The sequence below is a fragment of the Oncorhynchus kisutch genome, linkage group LG6 (genome assembly GCF_002021735.2).
Source record: "Oncorhynchus kisutch isolate 150728-3 linkage group LG6, Okis_V2, whole genome shotgun sequence".
Lineage (NCBI taxonomy): Eukaryota > Metazoa > Chordata > Actinopteri > Salmoniformes > Salmonidae > Oncorhynchus > Oncorhynchus kisutch.
In genome coordinates, this window is record NC_034179.2 from 47,021,534 (window position 1) to 47,042,447 (window position 20,914).

The 20,914-nt window shown below is 42.4% G+C and overlaps 1 protein-coding gene across 6 annotated transcripts in view; it reads right to left on the reverse strand.

Moving 5' to 3' along the window:
- Positions 1-20,914, reverse strand: part of LOC109892925 (double C2-like domain-containing protein beta) — a 303,986-nt gene that overhangs the window by 128,133 nt on the left and 154,939 nt on the right. For 4 of the 6 annotated variants that reach the window (XM_020485811.2, XM_031826817.1, XM_031826818.1 and 1 more), the window contains one exon: positions 135-332. The exons of 1 other annotated variant lie outside the window; for it this stretch is intronic. In XM_020485811.2, the coding sequence (XP_020341400.1) occupies positions 135-332 (198 nt within the window). Of the gene's footprint in view, positions 1-134; positions 942-20,914 lie in introns of those variants that run through there. One more of the 6 variants, XM_020485812.2, reaches the window with a different exon arrangement.

Genomic DNA, 20,914 nt, shown 5'->3' on the forward strand with positions numbered 1-20,914 from the left:
GGAGAGATGGGGAGAAAAGGAAGAGGTAAAAAAGACTCAGCCACACCTGACGGTTACTCAGCAACCAGACATTGAAGAAAGGAACGAAGGAAGAAGAAGAGGACAAAAACGAGAGAGAAATTGTCTCTACTCACTTGAGTCATCAGAGTCATAGCCTTCCATGTCCGGCTCCTCCTCCTTCTTGCCGGTTGCTGCGTGTGAGAGGGCGGCGGCAGCACCGCCAAAGGCCCGGCCTGGGTCGTCATCGGTGTGGGAGCATGCCGGGTCATCCCCAGAGTTGTGGCTGGCCGAGGACGAGCGCAGCGAGTTGGCCCGGATCAGGACGGGGGGTACTGTGGGGGGGAGACCCCGCGGATAGCGGGGGAAGTAGTCAGAGATCTGCTTGATGGGCTGGATGGGGCCAGGGCACACATCAATGGCCATGTGCTCCTGGATGCTGATGGTGGTCTTCTCGCCTTTGCGTTGTGTCATGCATGCGATCCCTTGGAGCTCCCACCCAGCCCAGTCAAGACCCAGTCAAAACAATAACAATTCCCCAGGTGCCTCCCAAAACACAAAAAAAGGCTTCTCGAAAAGTAAACTAATAGCACCAAAGCCAGCCAGACAAAAATCTTATGGAATGTTTTTTCTCTTTTTAAGTTGTTGCTCTGAAGTCTATCCCTAAAGAAAAAGCCTGTAGCCCCAGTGGAGAGAGAGCTCCTGGTTGTGAGTGAGATGAGTAGGTCCTGGTGGCGCCTCGGACTCCCCCCTTCTAGCCTGCGCTGCTCTGGGCTACATGGAGAGCCGTGGCTGGTCCACCCTGCAAGCTCTAACCATGCTGTCGGTCTGCCTCACACACAATGCTGCCTGCCTGCCTGCACTCTCTACCGTGCTCCCTCTCTCTCTACATCCCTCTCTCCCTCTACCTCTACTCTACACCCTATCTGCAGCTGTGTGTGTGTGTGTGTGTGTGTGTGTGTGTGTGTGTGTGTGTGTGTGTGTGTGTGTGTGTGTGTGTGTAAGGGAGGGAGGTCTTAGTGAGGAAGGAGGAGGGATCAGCTGATGTCACTGCTTAGCAACCGAGCAGTAAACAGGAACCTCCGGTGCGGGTACTTAATTATGCTATTAGTCCCCATCCATCTGTCAGCAGGAAGGAGGCTCTGCCGTGTGTGTGAGAGAAAGGGCAGGAAGAGGCAGATATTGCAGAAAATAAGTGTGTGTGCGTGCGTGCAAGCTGTGGAGTGAAAGAGAAAATGTGCGTCTCTGAGAGACCACAACCGTAAATGTAAGTGTGTGTGTGCCCAGGAGTGTGTGAGAGAGAAGTGAATAGCTCCGAGTGAGAGAGTGAGAGTTTTGTGTGTGACAGAAAGGGAGAGAATCGGGAACTAACCAGCACTTCCTAAATCCCCAGCAGCTTAAATTCCATGTTTGGAATGAGCAGTGAGACAATTCAGTGTGCCAGGTCAGTATGCCAGGTCACCTTCTCACCAAATAATCTCTAGAGAAACAGGTGCTGAATAACTGCGATCAACAAAGTAACAATTAAGAATTGAAAAATGGTGTATCTGAGTAGTAACATTCCTCACATATTACAGCCCAGGTGGTTGTGGGTTCTATCTCCACAACCACTTATGCTGGGTCTTAATTTAAAATCAGTCATTATCAAAAACGAGTGTCACAACTACATAGAGAGTGGGCAAACAACCTCCCCCTGGGTGGAAAGTACTGTTTTTGAGAATCACTGAAATTTCGTAGGATACATAACGTTAAAAAAAAATAGTATTTTTTGCATGGTGCATGAGATAATGAATTAATGAAAAGTGGTGAAATACCCCTTAATACCCCGTTAGTATTTTTATGAGTCCATATTCATGTGACTTGAATTGCCTTTTTGCAAAGCATGTGCTTAAAATGGGCCACAAACATTGATTGTGTGTGTTTTTCAAAGACACCTGCTCCAAGAGCAGACATTTTCCATGGTGCCTGCTCACAATGCAAACAGTGATGCATTGAACACATTGATAATTTAGACATCCATAAGAGTGACTTTAATCTCACTTAAAAGATCATGAGCCCACATGACAGGAGTCTTGAGTTTGACAGGAGTCAGGCAAGTCATATAATCCATTTATCAACAAATCACCTGACTAACCAATCTGTCAACCTGCCATTCAAAACGTACATTACAGAAATAAAGTGTCTTATCAAAAACTATAGAAAAAATAACCAACATCCTCAAAAATACATTTGCCCTCTTTTGGGGTCTGTTCTTGTCACAATTGAGAAATAAAAAATAACCCCTTTTCAATGATGTTTGAGTGATTGAAAACAATTAAGCTATTAAGTCATTCACGTGACAGTGGTGTGGGGCGAACATTTTTTCAGGGAAAATACTGAATGAGAGCAAATTAATTCACAATCTATGTCTGACAATCCCTCGGGAGGATTTCTCTCTTTGATCCTTGACGGTACTTACGAGTGCACATTTACATTCACTTTCCCAATCTTTACACAAGGAAAACAAAGACCCAAGTAACAAAATCAAAAATGCCCATGTCCATTGCCCTCATTCACCGATGGGAGAGAGTTTATGGACAGAGTTTCTTTTGAAATCAATATTCGAGTGAGGTGACAAACAGGCAACACTATTTGTGGGACATGTTGATGTTAAATAGGTTGATAAGATGGTTGCAAATGGTGCCAAACGTGTTGCTTTCTATCTGGAGTTTAAAGTTTCGAAGAAGCTAGCTTGCGTATCTGGAAAACTGAAGAGGCCATCTTATATACCTAAAGGAGATTCTGAAGGTTCTTTAAAAAATGTGGTCCCGCTTTATTGGAAGTGTATCTTATGAAGGCTTTATAAAGCATTTGTATAGGCTTTATAAGCACCACATAAATCGGTTACAGTTCATCTATAACCGTTTTTCATGCTCTATAAAGGATTAATACATGTGAACAAATACATTGTAAATCTTTAGAGAGTATTATACGCCAGTATTATACGCAGTTATAGATGATTTGTGAAACATCTATGTAGTGCTTATGAAGCCTATAAGAATAAAACTAAAATGATGCATTGTGTGATAACGCACTATTGGAAAAAGTGGCCACGTGGAAAAGAGCGTTCAGGTAAAACATAGGCCTATTCCAGGATGTAAGAGACCCTTTTAATGGAGATTTGTCCAACACTCCAGCCAAACTCCACCCTCTTGATAAAGATTACGAGAACATTGCAAGGGCAGACCAGAGCAGCTCCAAATTCATCCTGGTCCTTCTCAACCATAAGTGGTGGGCGTAACTGTGTAGAACAGTGTTTGAAGCCTCTTCTACTAAAGAACACTGGGTCATCTTCAGAGCTGCTGAGAGTTGCACTGTTTTGGTGAGACACGATGGGTATGGAAATGAAATGGCACTTGATTTTCAACTGAATCTGTAGAAAACATGTACTACAGCTTAAACAAAGTGATCATAGCTTTTTTCCCCCTTTTTTTCCATAAGGTTTGTCTGCAGGTGGGGGAGTTCATCGGAAGATGATGATTAGATATCATACAATGATTAAAGCCAACAGTTCGTTTTAAATTGCGATCATAAGGTCAAGTCTACATACATTCACCCGACACAAATGAATCACACCGTACACACCACTGTGTAAATTAAGTTGATATAGTGATAATTGTCATGCTGGCAAAATAAAATTATTTTCCATCAACAAGGATCAGAACATTTGCACACAAACATATTATTCTATGGCAGCCAAACTAGTGGCTCTTGCATAACACTGACCGGCAATGACGGAAGACAAAATCTTCAGGCGTACTAGCTGAACCACTAGGTTTAGAGATAGAATCCAAGTTGACCAAACTCTATAAATTAATTTCTCTCAGACTAAGCTGAACTTGTCATGTTTCATCATCAGAAAATGCTTTGAGAATCCCTAAGACAAACTTGCCATGGTTTTATGCAACTGAATTTATTGTAGATAGAATGCAGACCAAAAAAGGGGTATTAGGCAGAATGAAAAACAAAGGATTTATCACGCACTGAAAAGCTGTTGCCCTTTGGCCCTCACACAGAGCTTTAGTGTTGTCCCCTTGAATATAGTAGATTTGTGTGTATATCAAATAAACATTATTTTAAAAGGAAAGTATTGTATCTCAGGTTCTAATTCATCATTTTAGAATTCAAGGCAGAACCTCTATTCATGTTTTTTACAGAAAGACCTTTTCTTTTGTATCTGTGTTTGATAAAAGGCAGAATCACCACTCCTTTGCTCCCTGCCGAATCAGCAGAGAGCAAAAGGGATAGGAACGAATGCATGGGGAAGATACATTTGTTCATGTAGTGTATGTGGACACCTGCTCGTCGAACAACTCATTCCAAAATCATGGGCATTAGTATGGAGTTGGTCCCCCCTTTGCTGCTATAACAGCCTCCACTCTTCTGGGAAGGTTTTCCACTAGATGTTGGGCACTGATGTTGGACGATTAGGCCTGGCTCGCATTTAAAAAATCATCCTAAAGGTGTTTGCTGGGGTTGAGGTCAGGGCTCTGTGCATGCCAGTCAAGTTCTTCCACACCGATCTCAACAAACCATTTCTGTATGGGCCTCGCTTTGTGCACTGGGGCATTGTCATTCTGAAACAGAAAAGGGCCTTCCCCAAACAGTTGCCACAAAGTTGGAAGCACAGAATTGTCTAGAATGAAATTGTATGCTGTAGTGTTAAGATTTCCTTTCATTGGAACTAAGGGCCCTAGCCCAAAACAATGAAAAACAGCCCCAGACCATTATTCCTCATCCACCAAACTTTACAGTTGGCACTATGCATTCAGGCGGGTAGTGTTCTCCTGGTGTCCGCCAAACCCATATTTGTCCATCAGACTGCCAGATGGTGAAGCGTGATTCATCATTCCAGAGAACGCGTTTCACTGCTCCAGAGTCCAATGGCGGCGAACTTTACACAAATCCTGCTGACGCTTGGCATTGCGCATGGTGTTCTTAGGCTTGAGTGCAGCTGCTCGGCCATGACACCCATTTCATGAAGCTTCCGAATAACAGTTATTGTGCTAACGCTGCTTCCAGAGGCAGTTTGCAACTCAGCAGTGAGTGTTGCAACCGAGGACAGACGATTTTTCCGCACTACGTGCTTCAGCACTCAGCGGTCCCGTTCTGTGAGCTTGTGTGGCCTACCACTTCGCAGCAGATCCTAGACGTTTCCACTTCACAATAACAACACTTACAGTTGACCGGGGCTCTAACCGTGCAGACATTTGGCGAACTGACTTGTTGGAAAGGAGGTATCCTATGCCGGTGCCACGTTGAAAGTCACTTAGCTCTTCAGTAATGCCATTCTACTGCCAATGTTTGTCTATGGAGATTGCATGGCTGTGTGCTCGATTTTATACACCTGTCAACAACCCGGGTGGCTGAAATAGCTGAATCCACTAATTTGAAGGGGTGTACACATACATTTGTATATACAGTGTATAGTAAAACATTTACATCGACAGGTGGATGGTAAGAGCTTAGTAGTGGTAGACCATCAATAACTCCAGTATTAAAAACAATTTGCATTGCAACACAGTCACAGTGCAGCATAATGGAAAGTCCAGGGGCCTCAGTTGTGAACAGCATTACTTTTTAACACAAGTGAAGAATGCACCCTTCTGCCAATCTGAACTGAGTATTCCGCCAAACACTGGTTTAAGAACAAATATATTTCAACGTATTCAGTATGTTGATAATGGGGCCCCAGGTATTTAAGGTATTTGAGGATATTGGTTGAATTAAGCCCACAGCCTACTGTGTAGAGCACAGTAAGACATGGACACTAGTCGGGCTGTTGCAGTAACCATATTACCGCCACACCGGCAGTCATGACAGCAGTACAATTCCACGTGACCGCAGAGTCACGGTAAACTCCTTTTATGCACTCTGGACATGCTTTGGGCGGCAGGGTAGCCTAGTGGTTAGAGCGTTGGACTAGTAACCGGAAGGTTGTGAGTTCAAACCCCCGAGCTGACAAGGTACAAATCTGTCGTTCTGCCCCTGAACAGGCAGTTAACCCACTGTTCCCAGGCCGTCATTGAAAATAAGAATTTGTTCTTAACTGACTTGCCTGGTTAAATAAAGGTAAAATAAAAATAAAAAATTTGGTAGTACCCAACTTATTAACAACCATCAGGTCCTAATGGCCTTTTACTGAGGGCTCTATTGTCCCTCTTAACTACTTTGACATCAATGCAAATACAATCAAAAATCACATCCAATACTTATCATAAACAGTATTGTACTTTTAAAGTCACTTTTTAACTTTATCAATTTGAAGAAAGAAGTTCAACAGCAGGTTGAAACTGAGTGGAAAACATGGTCGTTGTGGATGTTTCAAACCCTAACACAAAGAAATGGGCAGCGCATGGAGGCCTGGAGATGCTAAACTTGTTTATGTTAATTATGGGTCAATTACCGTGACACCGGCAGTCTTTTGCATGACACTAACCGGCTGACAAATGTTTATGACCGCTGCAGCCATAGACACTAGTTTACAATGTGCTGTATCAAGATGCAGTGTGTACTGTGTATTGGAGAGACATGAGGCACCAGGGGATTCCAGGATCTGAGAAGAGAGCTAGATTCAGAATCAGGAGATGGAGAGGAGGATCAGAACAGCCGACAAAGCCTCTCTGAACATTATTTTATTTAACCTTTATTTAACCAGGTAGGCTAGTTGAGAACAAGTTCTCATTTGCAACTGCGACCTGGCCAAGATAAAGCATAGCAATTCGACACATACAACAGTTACACATGGAATAAACAACATAGTCAATAATACAGTAGAACAAAAGAAAACAAAAAGTCTATATACAATGAATGCAAATGAGGTAAGATAAGGGAGTTAAGGCAATAAATAGGCCATGGTGGCGAAGTAATTACAATATAGCAATTAAACAGTGGAATGGTAGATGTGCAGAAGATGAATGTGCAAGTAGAGATACTGGTGTGCAAAGGAGCAAGATAAATAAATAAATACGGTATGCGGAGCAAGATAAATAAATAAATACGGTATGCGGTTGAGGTAGGTAGATAGATGGGCTGTTTACAGATGGGCTATGTACAGGTGCAGTGATCTGTGAGCTGCTCTGACAGCTGGTGCTTAAAGCTAGTCAGGGAGATATGAGTCTCCAGCTTCAGAGATTTTTGCAGCTCGTTCCAGTCATTGGCAGCAGGGAGCATTGTGCCCTCACAGGTTGCAGTGAGAACTGGGCCCTGCATCACTTTTGAGAGACAACCACATTAAGGGAAGCTGAGATAGTATTAGGCTACCCAATCTATAGAATGGAGTGTCATGCTGTATAGTATTCCCACAGTATGTTTTAAATATTGTTTGTCCCAATATGAATTTATAGAAATAATTGTAATTACGAGACTGAAAACATATTATAGGAACGTCGATAGGCAAGTAATTTATTCAAACAGACCTTAAGCAACAAACACTGATCGGGGGCTGCCCTTCTGTAGGGGTGGAAGGGCCAATAGATTAGAGGTGGCAGAACGAAGTATTCGTGTTTTGCTGTAGGGTTTGACCTTAGACAAAGTAGGGAGTCGCAGTTCTTCTTGCTTCTCCGTAGGCAAGCACCAGGGTCTTGAAGAGGATGCGAGCCTCGACAGGAAACGTGCCAGTGGAGTGTGCGGAGGGTTGGGGTGACATGGAAGAACTTGGGAAGGTTGAACACCAGGCAGGCTGCAGCGTCCTTGATACGTTGCAGGGATTTGATGGCATAAACAAAGAGCACCGCCAACAAAGAGTTACAGTAGTCTAGACGGGAGATGACAAGTGCCTGGATTAGCACCTACGTACGCCGCTGCCACAGAGTTGTCAACTGTGCTGTAGAGGTCTTGGAGTGGACAGGGCTTCTCCGGGAGGAAGAACAGCTCTGTCTTGTAGAGGTTGAGCTTAAGGTTGTGGGCAGACATCCAAGCGGAGATGTCTGCCAGGTACGCAGAGATGCGTGCCACCACCTAGGTGTCAGAAGGGGGGAAAGAGTAAAGTAGTTGAGTGTCATCCGCATAACAATGATAGGAGAGACCATGTGAAGATATAACGGAGCCCAGTGACTTGGTGTAAAGAGAAATGTAGAGAGCCTATAACAGAGCCCAGGGGGACATCAGTAGTGAGAGCATGTGGTGCAGACACAGATCCTCTCCAGACCACCGGGTAGGAGTTACCTGCCAGGTAGGATGCAATCCAGCAGTGTGCAGAGCCTGAGAAGCCCAGCCCTGAGAGGGTGGAGAAGAGGATCTGATGGTTCATGGTGTCAAGTTACAGTCTTCACTCTGTCTCCTCACTTTACCGCTTGACCAATCCCTCTCACACTTTCACTGTCCTCTTCCCTCCCTCTCTCACACAGCAGTTTCCAACATGGCAAAGTGTTTTTGCATTTTCTACCTGTGGAATTGTTGCATAAAGCAAATAATTTACATTATGCTGGCATGGGGGAAACGAGCTACAAACCCTCAAACCTAGTCAGTCAGGGAATTGTAGGATTAGTTCTGGATTTGTGTGTGTGTGTGTGGGGGGGGGGGGGGGGGGGCTTGTAGAACAAACCAGAGAGCATGATATTCTGAATACTAATGCTATTGACTTGTAAACATGAAACAGGAAGAAATGGGAGGATGTAAGTCATTTCAATACATTCAAATAGGTAAAGTAGTACAGGTTCAAATAGATAGTTTGGGTTATTTATTTCCCCAGAGTCAGGTGAACTAGTGGATACTATTTTTATGTCTCCGCGTTCAGTTTGAAGGAAGCTGCCTACTAGCTTTAGCGCAATTGCTTACTAGCATTAGCACAATGAGTGGAAGTCTATGTGAACAGCAAACATGCTAGCTGTACTTGTAGACTTCCAATCATTGCACAAACGCTAGTTATCAATGGCTCACAAAACTTCCTTCATACTGGACGCAGAAACTTAAAAATGGTATCCATGAGTTAATCTGACTCTGGGGAAGTATATAAAGGGATATCCCTTGAACTATCCCTTTAAAAATATTTGCAGCACAAAAAACCTCTGCCCAACATAAGCATGTGTACAGATGTTGACACTACATATTCTCAACACAATTTCATGCTTTGGCACGAAGGTGTGCGTGTTTACAGGGAAACTGTAGGCAAGCAGGGTACTAATGCCTTGATACACACTCATCTCGATAACTGGGAAAGATGGGGCTATTTTTTCAGAACACAGAGCAGAAATGGTGGGGATGCTCTGTGAATCCAGCTGTGAACATGCAAATCCCAACGATGTGTGTGAACACGGTGAATAAACAAGATAAAATGTTGATGTGAAGCGTTGTTACCTCGGACAAGACCATGATTCTCGGACTATATCATTATATTCCCCAATGTTTTGTTACATTGAGCTGAGGGTGGTGAGATTTGTGTGGAATAGATTTGGTCTCAACCAATGCAAACAACATGATAGTCATCAAAGGTAGCTTTCGTTACTGATGGGGAATCATATGAAACTTGCAATAACATACAGTAGGAAAAAAGTACATGTGAATTTAGGAGGGCAATACCGCTTTCATTATAATTTGTTACAAAAAATTATTAAGCATGACATTTCAATCTAAGAACGACATTGGAGAAATACTGATTCTGAGAACACACCCAAAATCGGCAGTTTTTCCATGATTCCATTTTACCATGTCATACATTAACCTGTCCACAGTAGAACTTAATACATAGAGAACCCATAAAAAATATGAACTCTAAACTATTGACTTCAGTGGACCAGCGACTTAATCCAAGACATCACATGAAGTCTGTGCAGTGTGAAAATACATCATTCATGAATAAATACATTATGAGCTATTATACAGATCCTAGAAATACTCCACTTGAGCACGTGGCTATATATGCATACGGCACGTGTACAAAATCCCGAATACATAAGCAGGGGAGTTGTGGGGATGTATAGCAGGAAGCCCATGAAGAATAGGTCTACCCGAGCATAGGCCCTAGGGTCAGATTCATACACATTGTGTTTTCCGAGCAGTACATATCACTGACTGGTTGCATGGTGACAATGCCATTTAAACCAGGTAAGATAGCCTATTCAATTAACTAGATTACAAATATTGAATATACAATATGCACATTGCGATGTCTTCTGGCCTAGACTATGTACTGTACTACTGTCAAGGTAAGCAAACATTTAAGCAATTTGGGAGAACAATCACATTTTCATAGAAAACTGACAACTCTACTGTGACAGGAGGCCAAACGGTCTAGGGACTGAAGCTGTGCTGATTGCGTTTGATTATGCGAGGACAGTATTTGTGGTTTCAGAAAGCCCACATGGGTGATCTTGCCCAGGAATCACTGCCAACAACCAATTAAACTTTGTGGGAACCTAATATTGGCATTCTTTGACAAGGTCCATACAAATCAGAGCCTGAGTTGGAGCCAGCTCTGTGAACAATATAAACACTAGACGATTGTAAGTAAATGGTAGAATAGAACAGAATTTTCTTGGCCTAACACAATCCATTATTAGGCCTTCTGCCAATAAATGAGATGAAGAGACATGAGCTTCTGTTATCTTAATCAGAGTACACCAGAAGACGCCAAAGAGCAAACGAACAAGGACTTTTATTTTCAGAGATAAATACAAGGCACCTAGGCAATGGTTGGACCACTGTATGGCAGTAACTGGAGAAGGGGCTGTAGGGTACTTACTAGGGACTGAGGTATGGTAGTGTTCTTATTGGTTACTGAGGGACAGAGCTGTAGTAGGTCACTTCCTAGGCACAAAGTTTCCAGAGTAAAGTTTATCTTCAGAGACATGGGGTAAACTCCAGGACTGTGGGAGGACATCTGAAGTAGAGTTCTTCTCAGATCCGAATCGGATCCGCCAAATTCCCACCTGAACCAGACATGATCCAGTCATAAAAAAAAATATATATATTTCCGATCTGATATGGATCCAAGGTGGACCAGAGTTGAGGGACAATTGAGACAAACACCTGGCACCGACAGATGTGGCAGCTCTGCTTCCAGCTCCTAAGCAACTTTGAAGTATTTTGTTTTTTGTTTGTTATTTCTTACATTATTAGCCCAGATTTTTTTGGTGTTATTACTAGTGGTGGAAAAGGTACACAACAATTATACTTGAGTAAAAGTAAAGTTACCGCAATAGAAAAATTACACAAAAAAGCACCCAAAAATTATACTTGAGTAAAAGTATGAAAGTAATAAATATACTTAAGTATCAACAGTAAAAGTATCAATCATTTCAATATTCCTTATATTAAACAAACCAGATGGCAACATTTTCTTGTTTTTTAAATTTATGGAAAGCCACGGGCAAAAAAGTACCTAGCCACACTGGGTAGCACAGAGCAACATTTGCATTGCACTAATAATGGCGCTGACTAGGGAAATGTTCCCGCTGATCTTAGTGCCAGTCTGCACATTCAAACTAAAACAATGTAACTAATAATGACAGCATAATGCTTTCAATTAACAAAATAATGATAAAAATAGTCCTTCAAAACGGCAATGTTTATTTAATTAAAAACCTTTTTGGGCTGCAATGACGTTAACGGGATGATATGACAACAGCCAGTGAAAGTGCAGGGCACCAAATCCAAAACAACAGAAATCTCATGATTAAAATTCCTCAAACATACATGTATGTTATAACATTTTAAAAGTAATCTTGTTGTTAATCCCACCAGTGTCCGATTTCAAATATGCTTTTTTAGCAAAAGCACCACAAACGATTATGTTAGGTCACCACCAAGCCACAGAATAAACACAGCCATTTTTCCAGCCAAAGAGTCACAAAAATCACAAATAGAGATAAAATGAATCACTAACCTTTGATGATCTTCATCAGATGACACATCATGTTACACCATACATGTATGTTTTGTTTGATAAAGTTCATATTTATATGAAAAAATCGGAGTTTACATTGGCGCGTTACGTTCACTAGTTCCAAAAACATCCAGGGATTTTGCATTGCCACATCGATTCAACAGAAATACTCATCATAAATGTAGATGATAATACAAGTTGGAATTATAGATATACCTCTCCTTAATGCAACCGCAACCGCTGTGTCAAATTTCAAAAGAACTTTACGGAAGAAGTATACCAAGCAATAATCTGAGACGTCACTCAGAAATATAATACAATTAGCCGCCATTTTGGAGTCAACATAAACCAGAAATTACATGATAAATATTCCCTTACCTTTGATGATCTTCATCAGAATGCACTCCCAGGAATCCCAGGTCCACAATAAATGCTTGATTTGTTCGATAATGTCCGTCATTTATGTCCAATTAGCTACTTTTGTTAGCATGTTTGGTACACCTATCCAAATGCTGGTGCTGGTCGACCATTTCTTCAGACAAAAACTTCAAAAAGTTACATTAACGGTCGAAGAAACATTTCAAACTAAGTACAGAATCAATCATTAGGATGTTTTGTGTCTTTAGGAGGAACGGAACGCAGGGAGATATCATGTGCTATACGCGTGACCGGGAAATGGCTGTCTGCCAGTAGCCTGACTCATTCCCCTCTTATTCAGTTCCACAACACAGTAGAAGCCTCATTCAAGTTTCTATAGACAGCTGACATCTAGTGGAAGCCATAGGAAGTGAGTCTTTATTCATATCCCAATGTGATTTCAATAGGGAATGGGTTGAAAATATACCAACCTCAGATTTCTCACTTCCTGTTTGGATTTATTCTCAGGTTTTTGCCTGCCATATGAGTTATGTTATACTCAGAGACATCATTCAAACAGTTTTAGAAAATTCAGAGTGTTTTCTATCCAATACTAAAATAATATGCATATATTAGCAACTGAGACTGAAGAGCAGGCCGTTTACTCTGGGCACCTTTCATCCAAGCTACTCAATAGTGCCCCTGCAGCCATAAGAAGTTATGGATCCATAACGAATTACTATGGGAATAAATACCTCTGATTACAGAAATATTGGAACGAAGTTGTCTAATGAAGGTAAACAAATTGTTGCTTCCTGGAAAATACACACGGTCACGTTGTACAGCGCAATTATGGCTATTAGCAGGTAGCTGGACAATAGACTTGCCTAGAAGGAGGGTAGGGGAAGAATTCTATCATCAAATGCATTTCTATGTTAGGTTGACTGTATCACAACTAGCTAGGTTCAAATTTAAATTTATTCCACCAGAAAAGAGAAAACAAATAATACCACAAAAAGTATAAATGTTTTGGTTAGCCTGACCTGGACACCATGTACAATATAATAATCGACCATTATGGGCTATTAGCAGGACAATATACCTTTACCAACACCTCTCTGTATTTTGATACTTTGTGGATGGGCCCTCCCCAGTGGTGCAGCTATCTAAGTCACCGCATTGCAATGCAAAATTCGTTTCTACAGATACCCATGACGGCTGCCACCCGGAGACCCATAAGGTGGCTTTTGGATTGACTGAGAGTCACGTCATATTTTTTGATATCCTGTAGGCCTACCATAGGCGACATGAGTCTCACTAGTGTTGAGTAATGTGCTGTTTAAAGTGGTGTAGGTCTTATTTAAAAAAGCATAATGAAGTTTGAAGCAATAAGATTTGAAGCAATAGCCTACAACTATTTTAACACAGTTTTGCGCTGCTCTGAGACAAGCATGGGGACTGCTCTTGATAAATCAACAAGGTTTTTATTTTGACTGAATCTCTGTTTGGGTATTGGTTAAACTACAATTATGGTGTAGACATGTTATGCTCTTAGTGTAACCTTTATTTAACTAGGCAAGTCAGTTAAGAACAAAATATTATTTACAAGGACAGCCTACTTCTTCCTCCCCATCTGTGAATTGAACACCGGTCTCACGCGTGCCCGCACGGCAAGGGGATTCTTTAGCTAAGTAGCCAAGTACTGTAGCCTACACCCGACTGTCACGTTGTACAGCGCCATATTGTCCGTTCCATCTTAACAGATACCCAAAGTTTTTTTTGTTTCTTGGAATAGAAACACCATAATATCAATCAAATTAATTAAGCTACATTTCTTAAAATCAGTACCATATACTATGTTCTTACAAAACAAGATTTTCAATTCTCTAGTACGGCCGCTATCAAATGCTTCTCAAAGATGCCCTCTGATTGTCAAACTAGCATTAATGGTACCAGTGGTTCACACTTGAATAACGTGCCATAGAATTCTGCGGCACCAAGCAAACTGCTGCAACTCTTAAAGGATGAACCACTGGTAGGAAATAACACCTACACTTCGCTGATCTTCAACACAGGGGCCCACAAGGGTGCGTGCTCAGCCCCCTCCTGTACTCCTTGTTCACCCATGACTGCATGGCCACACACACCTTAAACTCAATCATCAAGTTTGCAGACCACATATTAGTATTAGCCCTGACTACCAACAATGACAAGACAGCCTACAGGGAGGAGGGTGAGGGCCCTGGGAGAGTGGTGCCAGGAAAATAACCTCTCACTCAACATCAACAAAATGAAGGATATGATCGTGGACTTCAGGAAACAGCAGAGGGAGCACACCCCTATCCACATCGACTGGACCGCAGTGGAGAAGGTGGAAAGCTTCATGTTCCTCGACATACACATCACTGACGATCTGAAATGGTCCACCCACACAGACAGTGTGGTGAAGAAGGCACAACAGCGCCTCTTCAACCTCAGGATGCTGAAGAAACTTGACTTGGCCCCTAAAACTCTCACAAATCCTTATAGATGCACAATTGAGAGCATCCTGTCAGGCTGAATCACCGCCTGGTACGGCAACTGCACTTCCCGCAACCGCAGGGCTGGTGCGGTCTGCCCAACTCATCAACGGGGGCAAACTACCTGCCCTCCAGGACACCTACACCACCCGATGTCACATGAAGACCAAAAAGATCATGAAGGACACAACCACATGAGCCACTGCCTGTTCACCGTGCTATCATCCAGAAGGCGAGGTCAGTACAGGTTGAGGTCAGTACTGGTGTATCAAAGCTGGGGCCGAGAGACTGAAAAACAGCTTCTATCTCAAGGCCATCATACTGTTAAATAGACATCACTAGCTAGCTTCCACCCGGGTTACGCAACCCTGCACCTTAGAGGCTACTGCCCTAATGGAACACTAGTCACTTTAATCATTTTTAAATACTGCTTTACTCATCTCATATGTATATACTGTATTCTATTCTATTGTATTTTAGTCAATGCCACTCCAAAATTAGAATCGTGTAATATCTGAAAATGTAGCAAGGTAGACTATTTTACCTATATACATTGATGGACGCTTCTCCCTCTCCGTCACGGATGCCATGGTTGCCCTTATTTGGAAGATGTAATTCGGAGACAGGTGTTTTCTCCATCCCCGTCGCTATCATTCTCTAATTCCACTGATTTCAAAACTCAGTCCTCCAGAAAGTGGAAAGCAACACTTATGGAGTTCTAATATGTGATATAAAAAAAAAGCTGTGTTATAAAGGATTACCTACACATACTGACCAGCTCAAATAGACAGCAGCGTATTACATGGCAGACCAATCCAAACTCATCTCTCGGCATATCCAGCCCATTCATTATCTCAGCCAATCATGGCTAGCGGGAAGGTTGATGCATTTTTGTGGCTAAACCAACTAGGCTCGTAATTTAACTATTTAATTTGTATTTACAGATGACATACAAGTTTGTTATTAAGGCATATGAAAGTTCACATGTTCCAGAATGCATTTCTGCCCCCAAAAAATGCATTTTGATATAAATCAGTCTGTTTGCATATTTCAAGACATGGCATATGAGGGTGCAGTGAGATCGTTAACACAATGGAAAGTTCAAATGCTTTATTATCTAAATGATGAAAGTGCGTGGGCGACGGAGAAACAAAATGATGCAGTTCAAGGCCATGTCGCGGAGAGTGATGCAGGCGCTGGAGATGGGGGTGTGAGCAAGGGTGACGTTGTGGATGTTTGTGTGCATCTGTATGTTGTCGTTTGTATGTTTATGTATTGTTTTTAAAAAATTATTTAAATTAAATTAACACTACCTTTTAAAAAACATGTCTATCAATATTTCCCAAACACAATTCAACACAATAACTTGGTCTTTTAATCATTTTCAACACTTAAACTTAGCCCAGTGATAACGCCTTGCATTACACCAGGGAAGAAAACACTTTTTCTTAAAGTTAAGCACAATTTGCTTAACTTGCCATTGGCTCGGGAGAGCAAAATTACAAGATTATGTTATAATACTGTTATTGCATCAAATGGTTGTTTTATGGAATAGAATAGGGTTCTTAGAACACTCATCTGTGTGTGGTCTTCTGGGCCTCTGGAGGCGTAATGCTGACAATGGATTTATGATGCCTTTGGTGATAAAACCTAAAGACCGCATTCCATAGCATGAGTTAGTGTTTGTGTACTGGGAGGTACCAGGGTGGAGATGGCTCAGGTATGGATAATGATGAGGGGAGCCTGGTTACAGCAGTTACTGTCTGCTGTGAATTATTCATTTCTTTCCCACGAATCCTAACCTTGTGACACATTCCACACATCTGTTGTTTGTCATGTAGACTAAGAGGGTGTATCTTTGCTATAAAATATATTTGTATCCTTTGTGTCTGGGCTCTCAACAAATCATCTAAGGGTGGTTTGTTGACCAGCCATTGTTATTGAAGAGCACTCACATCATTCACTTGTGTGTGACCTGCACTCCTTATTAATAAGTGAATAAAGATTTAGTTTAAGTATAACTCGGACTTGTGTGATAAGTTTGTCTCTCTTCATTTGACTATAAAGAAAATAACCATGATTGGCTCAACTTAGGTTTAGTACCTCATTTTTAAGGTTATAGAAACCCAAACTGATGTATAGAACAATATTAAAATTATCTACTTTGTTTCAGGTACAAGCATCATGAAATCTCTAACAGAAATTAAGTTAAAAAATCTGTTTTTTGGACCTAACTTTTTGTAATTTAGCAGACTCTCTTATCCAGAACAGATTGTGAGTGCATATATGTTCATGCTTTTTCATACTGATGCCCCATGGGAATCAAATTCATGAGCAATGTTTGACCAACTGAGCCACACAGGACCACTACATAAACATTTGGTCAAATTATACATTTTGTGTACGGTTTCATAGTACAGGGATGGCTCAATTTACCCCACTCTCCCCTATAGATTAATTCAATTTTTATAAAAGTTTCCTTTCTTAAAAATGATTTTGCAGTGGCTATATCGTGAAGTTACTGTTTTAGCATCGCTAATGTAATTCATGTTTTCAATAAAAAATACATGCAATGTGACCAAATTCAGCTAACCAAGGTCCTGACGAGGAGCTTGTTGGTAGAGGGGCGGTAGCTTAGTGGTTAGAGCGTTGGACCAGTAATCAAAAGGTTGCTGGATCGAATCCCAGAGCTGAAAAATCTGTCGTTCTGCCCCTGAGCAAAGCAGTTAACCCACTGTTCCCAGGGTGCCGAAGATGTGGATGTTGATTAAGACAGCACCCCGCACCTCTCTGATTCAGAGGGGCTGGGTTAAATGCGGAAGACACATTTCAGTTGAAGGCATTCCGTTGTACAACTGACTAGGTATTCCCCTTTCCCTAGAGTGTGCTAGAGCAGGGCTGGAGCAAAAGCTTGCATAAACAGTACTGTGGCTCTTCAGGAGGAGGGTTCATTAGGTCAGTGTTTCCCAAACTAGGGATCTGATATGAAAATGGGGCCAATCCCCCTGCAACATTTGTTTTTAAATATACACTGCTCAAAAAAAAATAAAGGGAACACTTAAACAACAGAATGTAACCCCAAGTCAATCACACTTCTGTGAAATCAAACTGTCCACTTAGGAAGCAACACTGATTGACAATAAATTTCACATGCTGTTGTGCAAATGGAATAGACAACAGGTGGAAATGATAGGCAATTAGCAAGACACCCCCAATAAAGGAGTGGTTGTGCAGGTGGTGACCACAGACCACTTCCCAGTTCCTATGCTTCCTGGCTGATGTTTTGGTCACTTTTGAATGCTGGCGGTGCTTTCACTCTAGTGGTAGCATGAGACGGAGTCTACAACCCACACAAGTGGCTCAGGTAGTGCAGCTCATCCAGGATGGCACATCAATGCGAGCTGTGGCAAGAAGGTTTGCTGTGTCTGTCAGCGTAGTGTCCAGAGCATGGAGGCGCTACCAGGAGACAGGCCAGTACATCAGGAGACGTGGAGGAGGCCGTAGGAGGGCAACTACCCAGCAGCAGGACCGCTACCTCCGCCTTTGTGCAAGGAGGAGCAGGAGGAGCACTGCCAGAGCCCTGCAAAATGACCTCCAGTAGACCACAAATGTGCATGTGTCTGCTCAAACGGTCAGAAACAGACTCCATGAGGGTGGTATGAGAGCCCGACGTCCACAGGTGGGGGTTGTGCTTACAGCCCAACACCGTGCAGGAAGTTTTTCATTTGCCAGAGAACATCAAGATTGGCAAATTCGCCACTGGCGCCCTGTGCTCTTCACAGATGAAAGCAGGTTCACACTGAGCACGTGACAGACGTGACAGTCCGGAGACGCTGTGGAGAACGTTCTGCTGCCTGCAACATCCTCCAGCATGAGCGGTTTGGCGGTGGGTCAGTCATGGTGTGGGGTGGCATTTCCTTGGGGGGGCTGCACAGCCCTCCATGTGCTCGCCAGAGGTAGCCTGACTGCCATTAGGTACCGAGATGAGATCCTCAGACCCCTTGTGAGACCATATGCTGGGGCGGTTGGCCCTGGGTTCCTCCTAATGCAAGACAATGCTAGACCTCATGTGGCTGGAGTGTGTCAGCAGTTCCTTCAAGAGGAAGGCATTGATGCTATGGACTGGCCCGCCCGATCCCCAGACCTGAATCCAATTGAGCACATCTGGGACATCATGTCTCGCTCCATCTACCAACACCACGTTGCACCACAGACTGTCCAGGAGTTGGCGGGTGCTTTAGTCCAGGTCTGGAAGGAGATCCCTCAGGAGACCTTCCGCCACCTCACCAGGAGCATGCGCAGGCGTTGTAGGGAGGTCATACAGGCACGTGGAGGCCACACACACTACTGAGCCTCATTTGGACTTGTTTTAAGGACATTACATCAAAGTTGGATTAGCCCACACTCAAAAGTGTTTCCACTTTTGAGTGTGACTCCAAATCCAGACCTCAATGAGTTGATACATTTGATTTCCATTGATAATTTTTGTGTGATTTTGTTGTCAGCACATTCAACTATGTAAAGAAAAAGTATTTAAAAAATAATATTTCATTCATTCAGATCTAGGATGTGTTATTTTAGTGTTCCCTTTATTTTTTTGAGAAGTGTACACTACATCAAACCACATACACTGCAAGCACGCCTGTTCGCAAAACTATGTAGAGATAAGGGATCAGAGCATGACAATATTCTTGGAGGTTATCAAAAGTGTTGGAAAGATTTTTTTGCATTGAGAGAGGAATTGTTGTCATTCACAATATACTTGTAATGAAAAGAAAATGTGTCTCCTTGGCAATGTAACAGACATTCTGTATTTGGAATACTGAACGCAAGCATGCAGAGAAAATAAAAAAACATTCTACAGACGAGTGACCAAATCAGTAGATTCAGAAGAAAGAGGTCTTATTGGAGAGAGAGTCTTTCAAAAGCGAACCATGCCCCCTTCCCTCCGCTATGCATGTTTCTAAGAGAAACAGCATCAGTAAGTGTCCCACACGAGTTAGGACTGCTCACCTTCTGAGCTTGGAAAGGGCACTTTAGTACCTACTTCCCAATCCGTTTGACTGTGATCTTGGCTCAGTTGACATGCCGGTAATTGAAATTGAACAGCTGATCGAGCGGTCATGTGATCCGAATGCAGTCACGGATCACAACATAGGAGTTTTGGTTCCTGACTCAAAGGGAATACCTTGCCCTCTCCCTGTGAGCATTAAATGTTGTGTTCAAAACAACTGGGAGCTCGGAAATCTCAGACTTCAGAGCATTCAAGACTACGGGGAACTCTAGAAAAAAACTAGCTCCGACTGGAAAAAATGGTTTTGAATGGTCATCCAACTTTAAATTCCAACTTGAGAACTCAGGCCTCTTTCTAGAGCTCCAACTTTCCAACCTGAAGATCACTGACGTCATGATTTGATCTTGAAAAAAATGTCCTGAAAGCATCATAAAACTCATGGTAGCCTTCACCAGCTCATATCTGTGTTAAACTTGATTGAGTGCACTCGTCTGCATTAAAATCAAATAACGATCTAGGTTGGATGTGACAGCAGAGACGAGGTACGCACTGTTGACCACGCCCCCTGACTTTGAGAATCTCCAAAGCGACATGCATCAAGCACACCCATCTCATTAGTGGTGGGGAGATAAGATACATTATGTCAGACTAATTTGCAATTGACTGTCATAGCCCTACATTAAAAGTAGGTGATGGTGATTTGAGAAGACAATCATAAACACTTTTGAAATGTTTTTCAATATCCCCAAATAAAAAAGTAAACATGGTTGATGTCGCAATAATTTCAGATATCAAAATGGGGTCGTGGGCCAAAAAAGTTTGGGAACCCCTGAACTAGTTGATAAGGTTCTATGTCACAGGCATCAGATTTTCATTGCATTATAGGAAAATAGTTTCATTACAGGGTCTCACTGTGCGTTGCACAAGCCATAATGACATATTTCCATGGGGCGGCTTTTAGCACAAGAATGGAAACAGAGGTGGCCCCTCCTTTTTCAAATTACTCCAAGCACCTGCCTTCGGAAATACATCTTAGGAAATAATGGGCTTGAAAGAAAAAAATACTTCTGCTCTTTGGCGCTTCATTGAGTGTTTTCGCCATGAAATGACAACCCTCTGGGTGTCAAAGCTCAGCGGGGAAAAAACTGCACATTCGAATGAGCA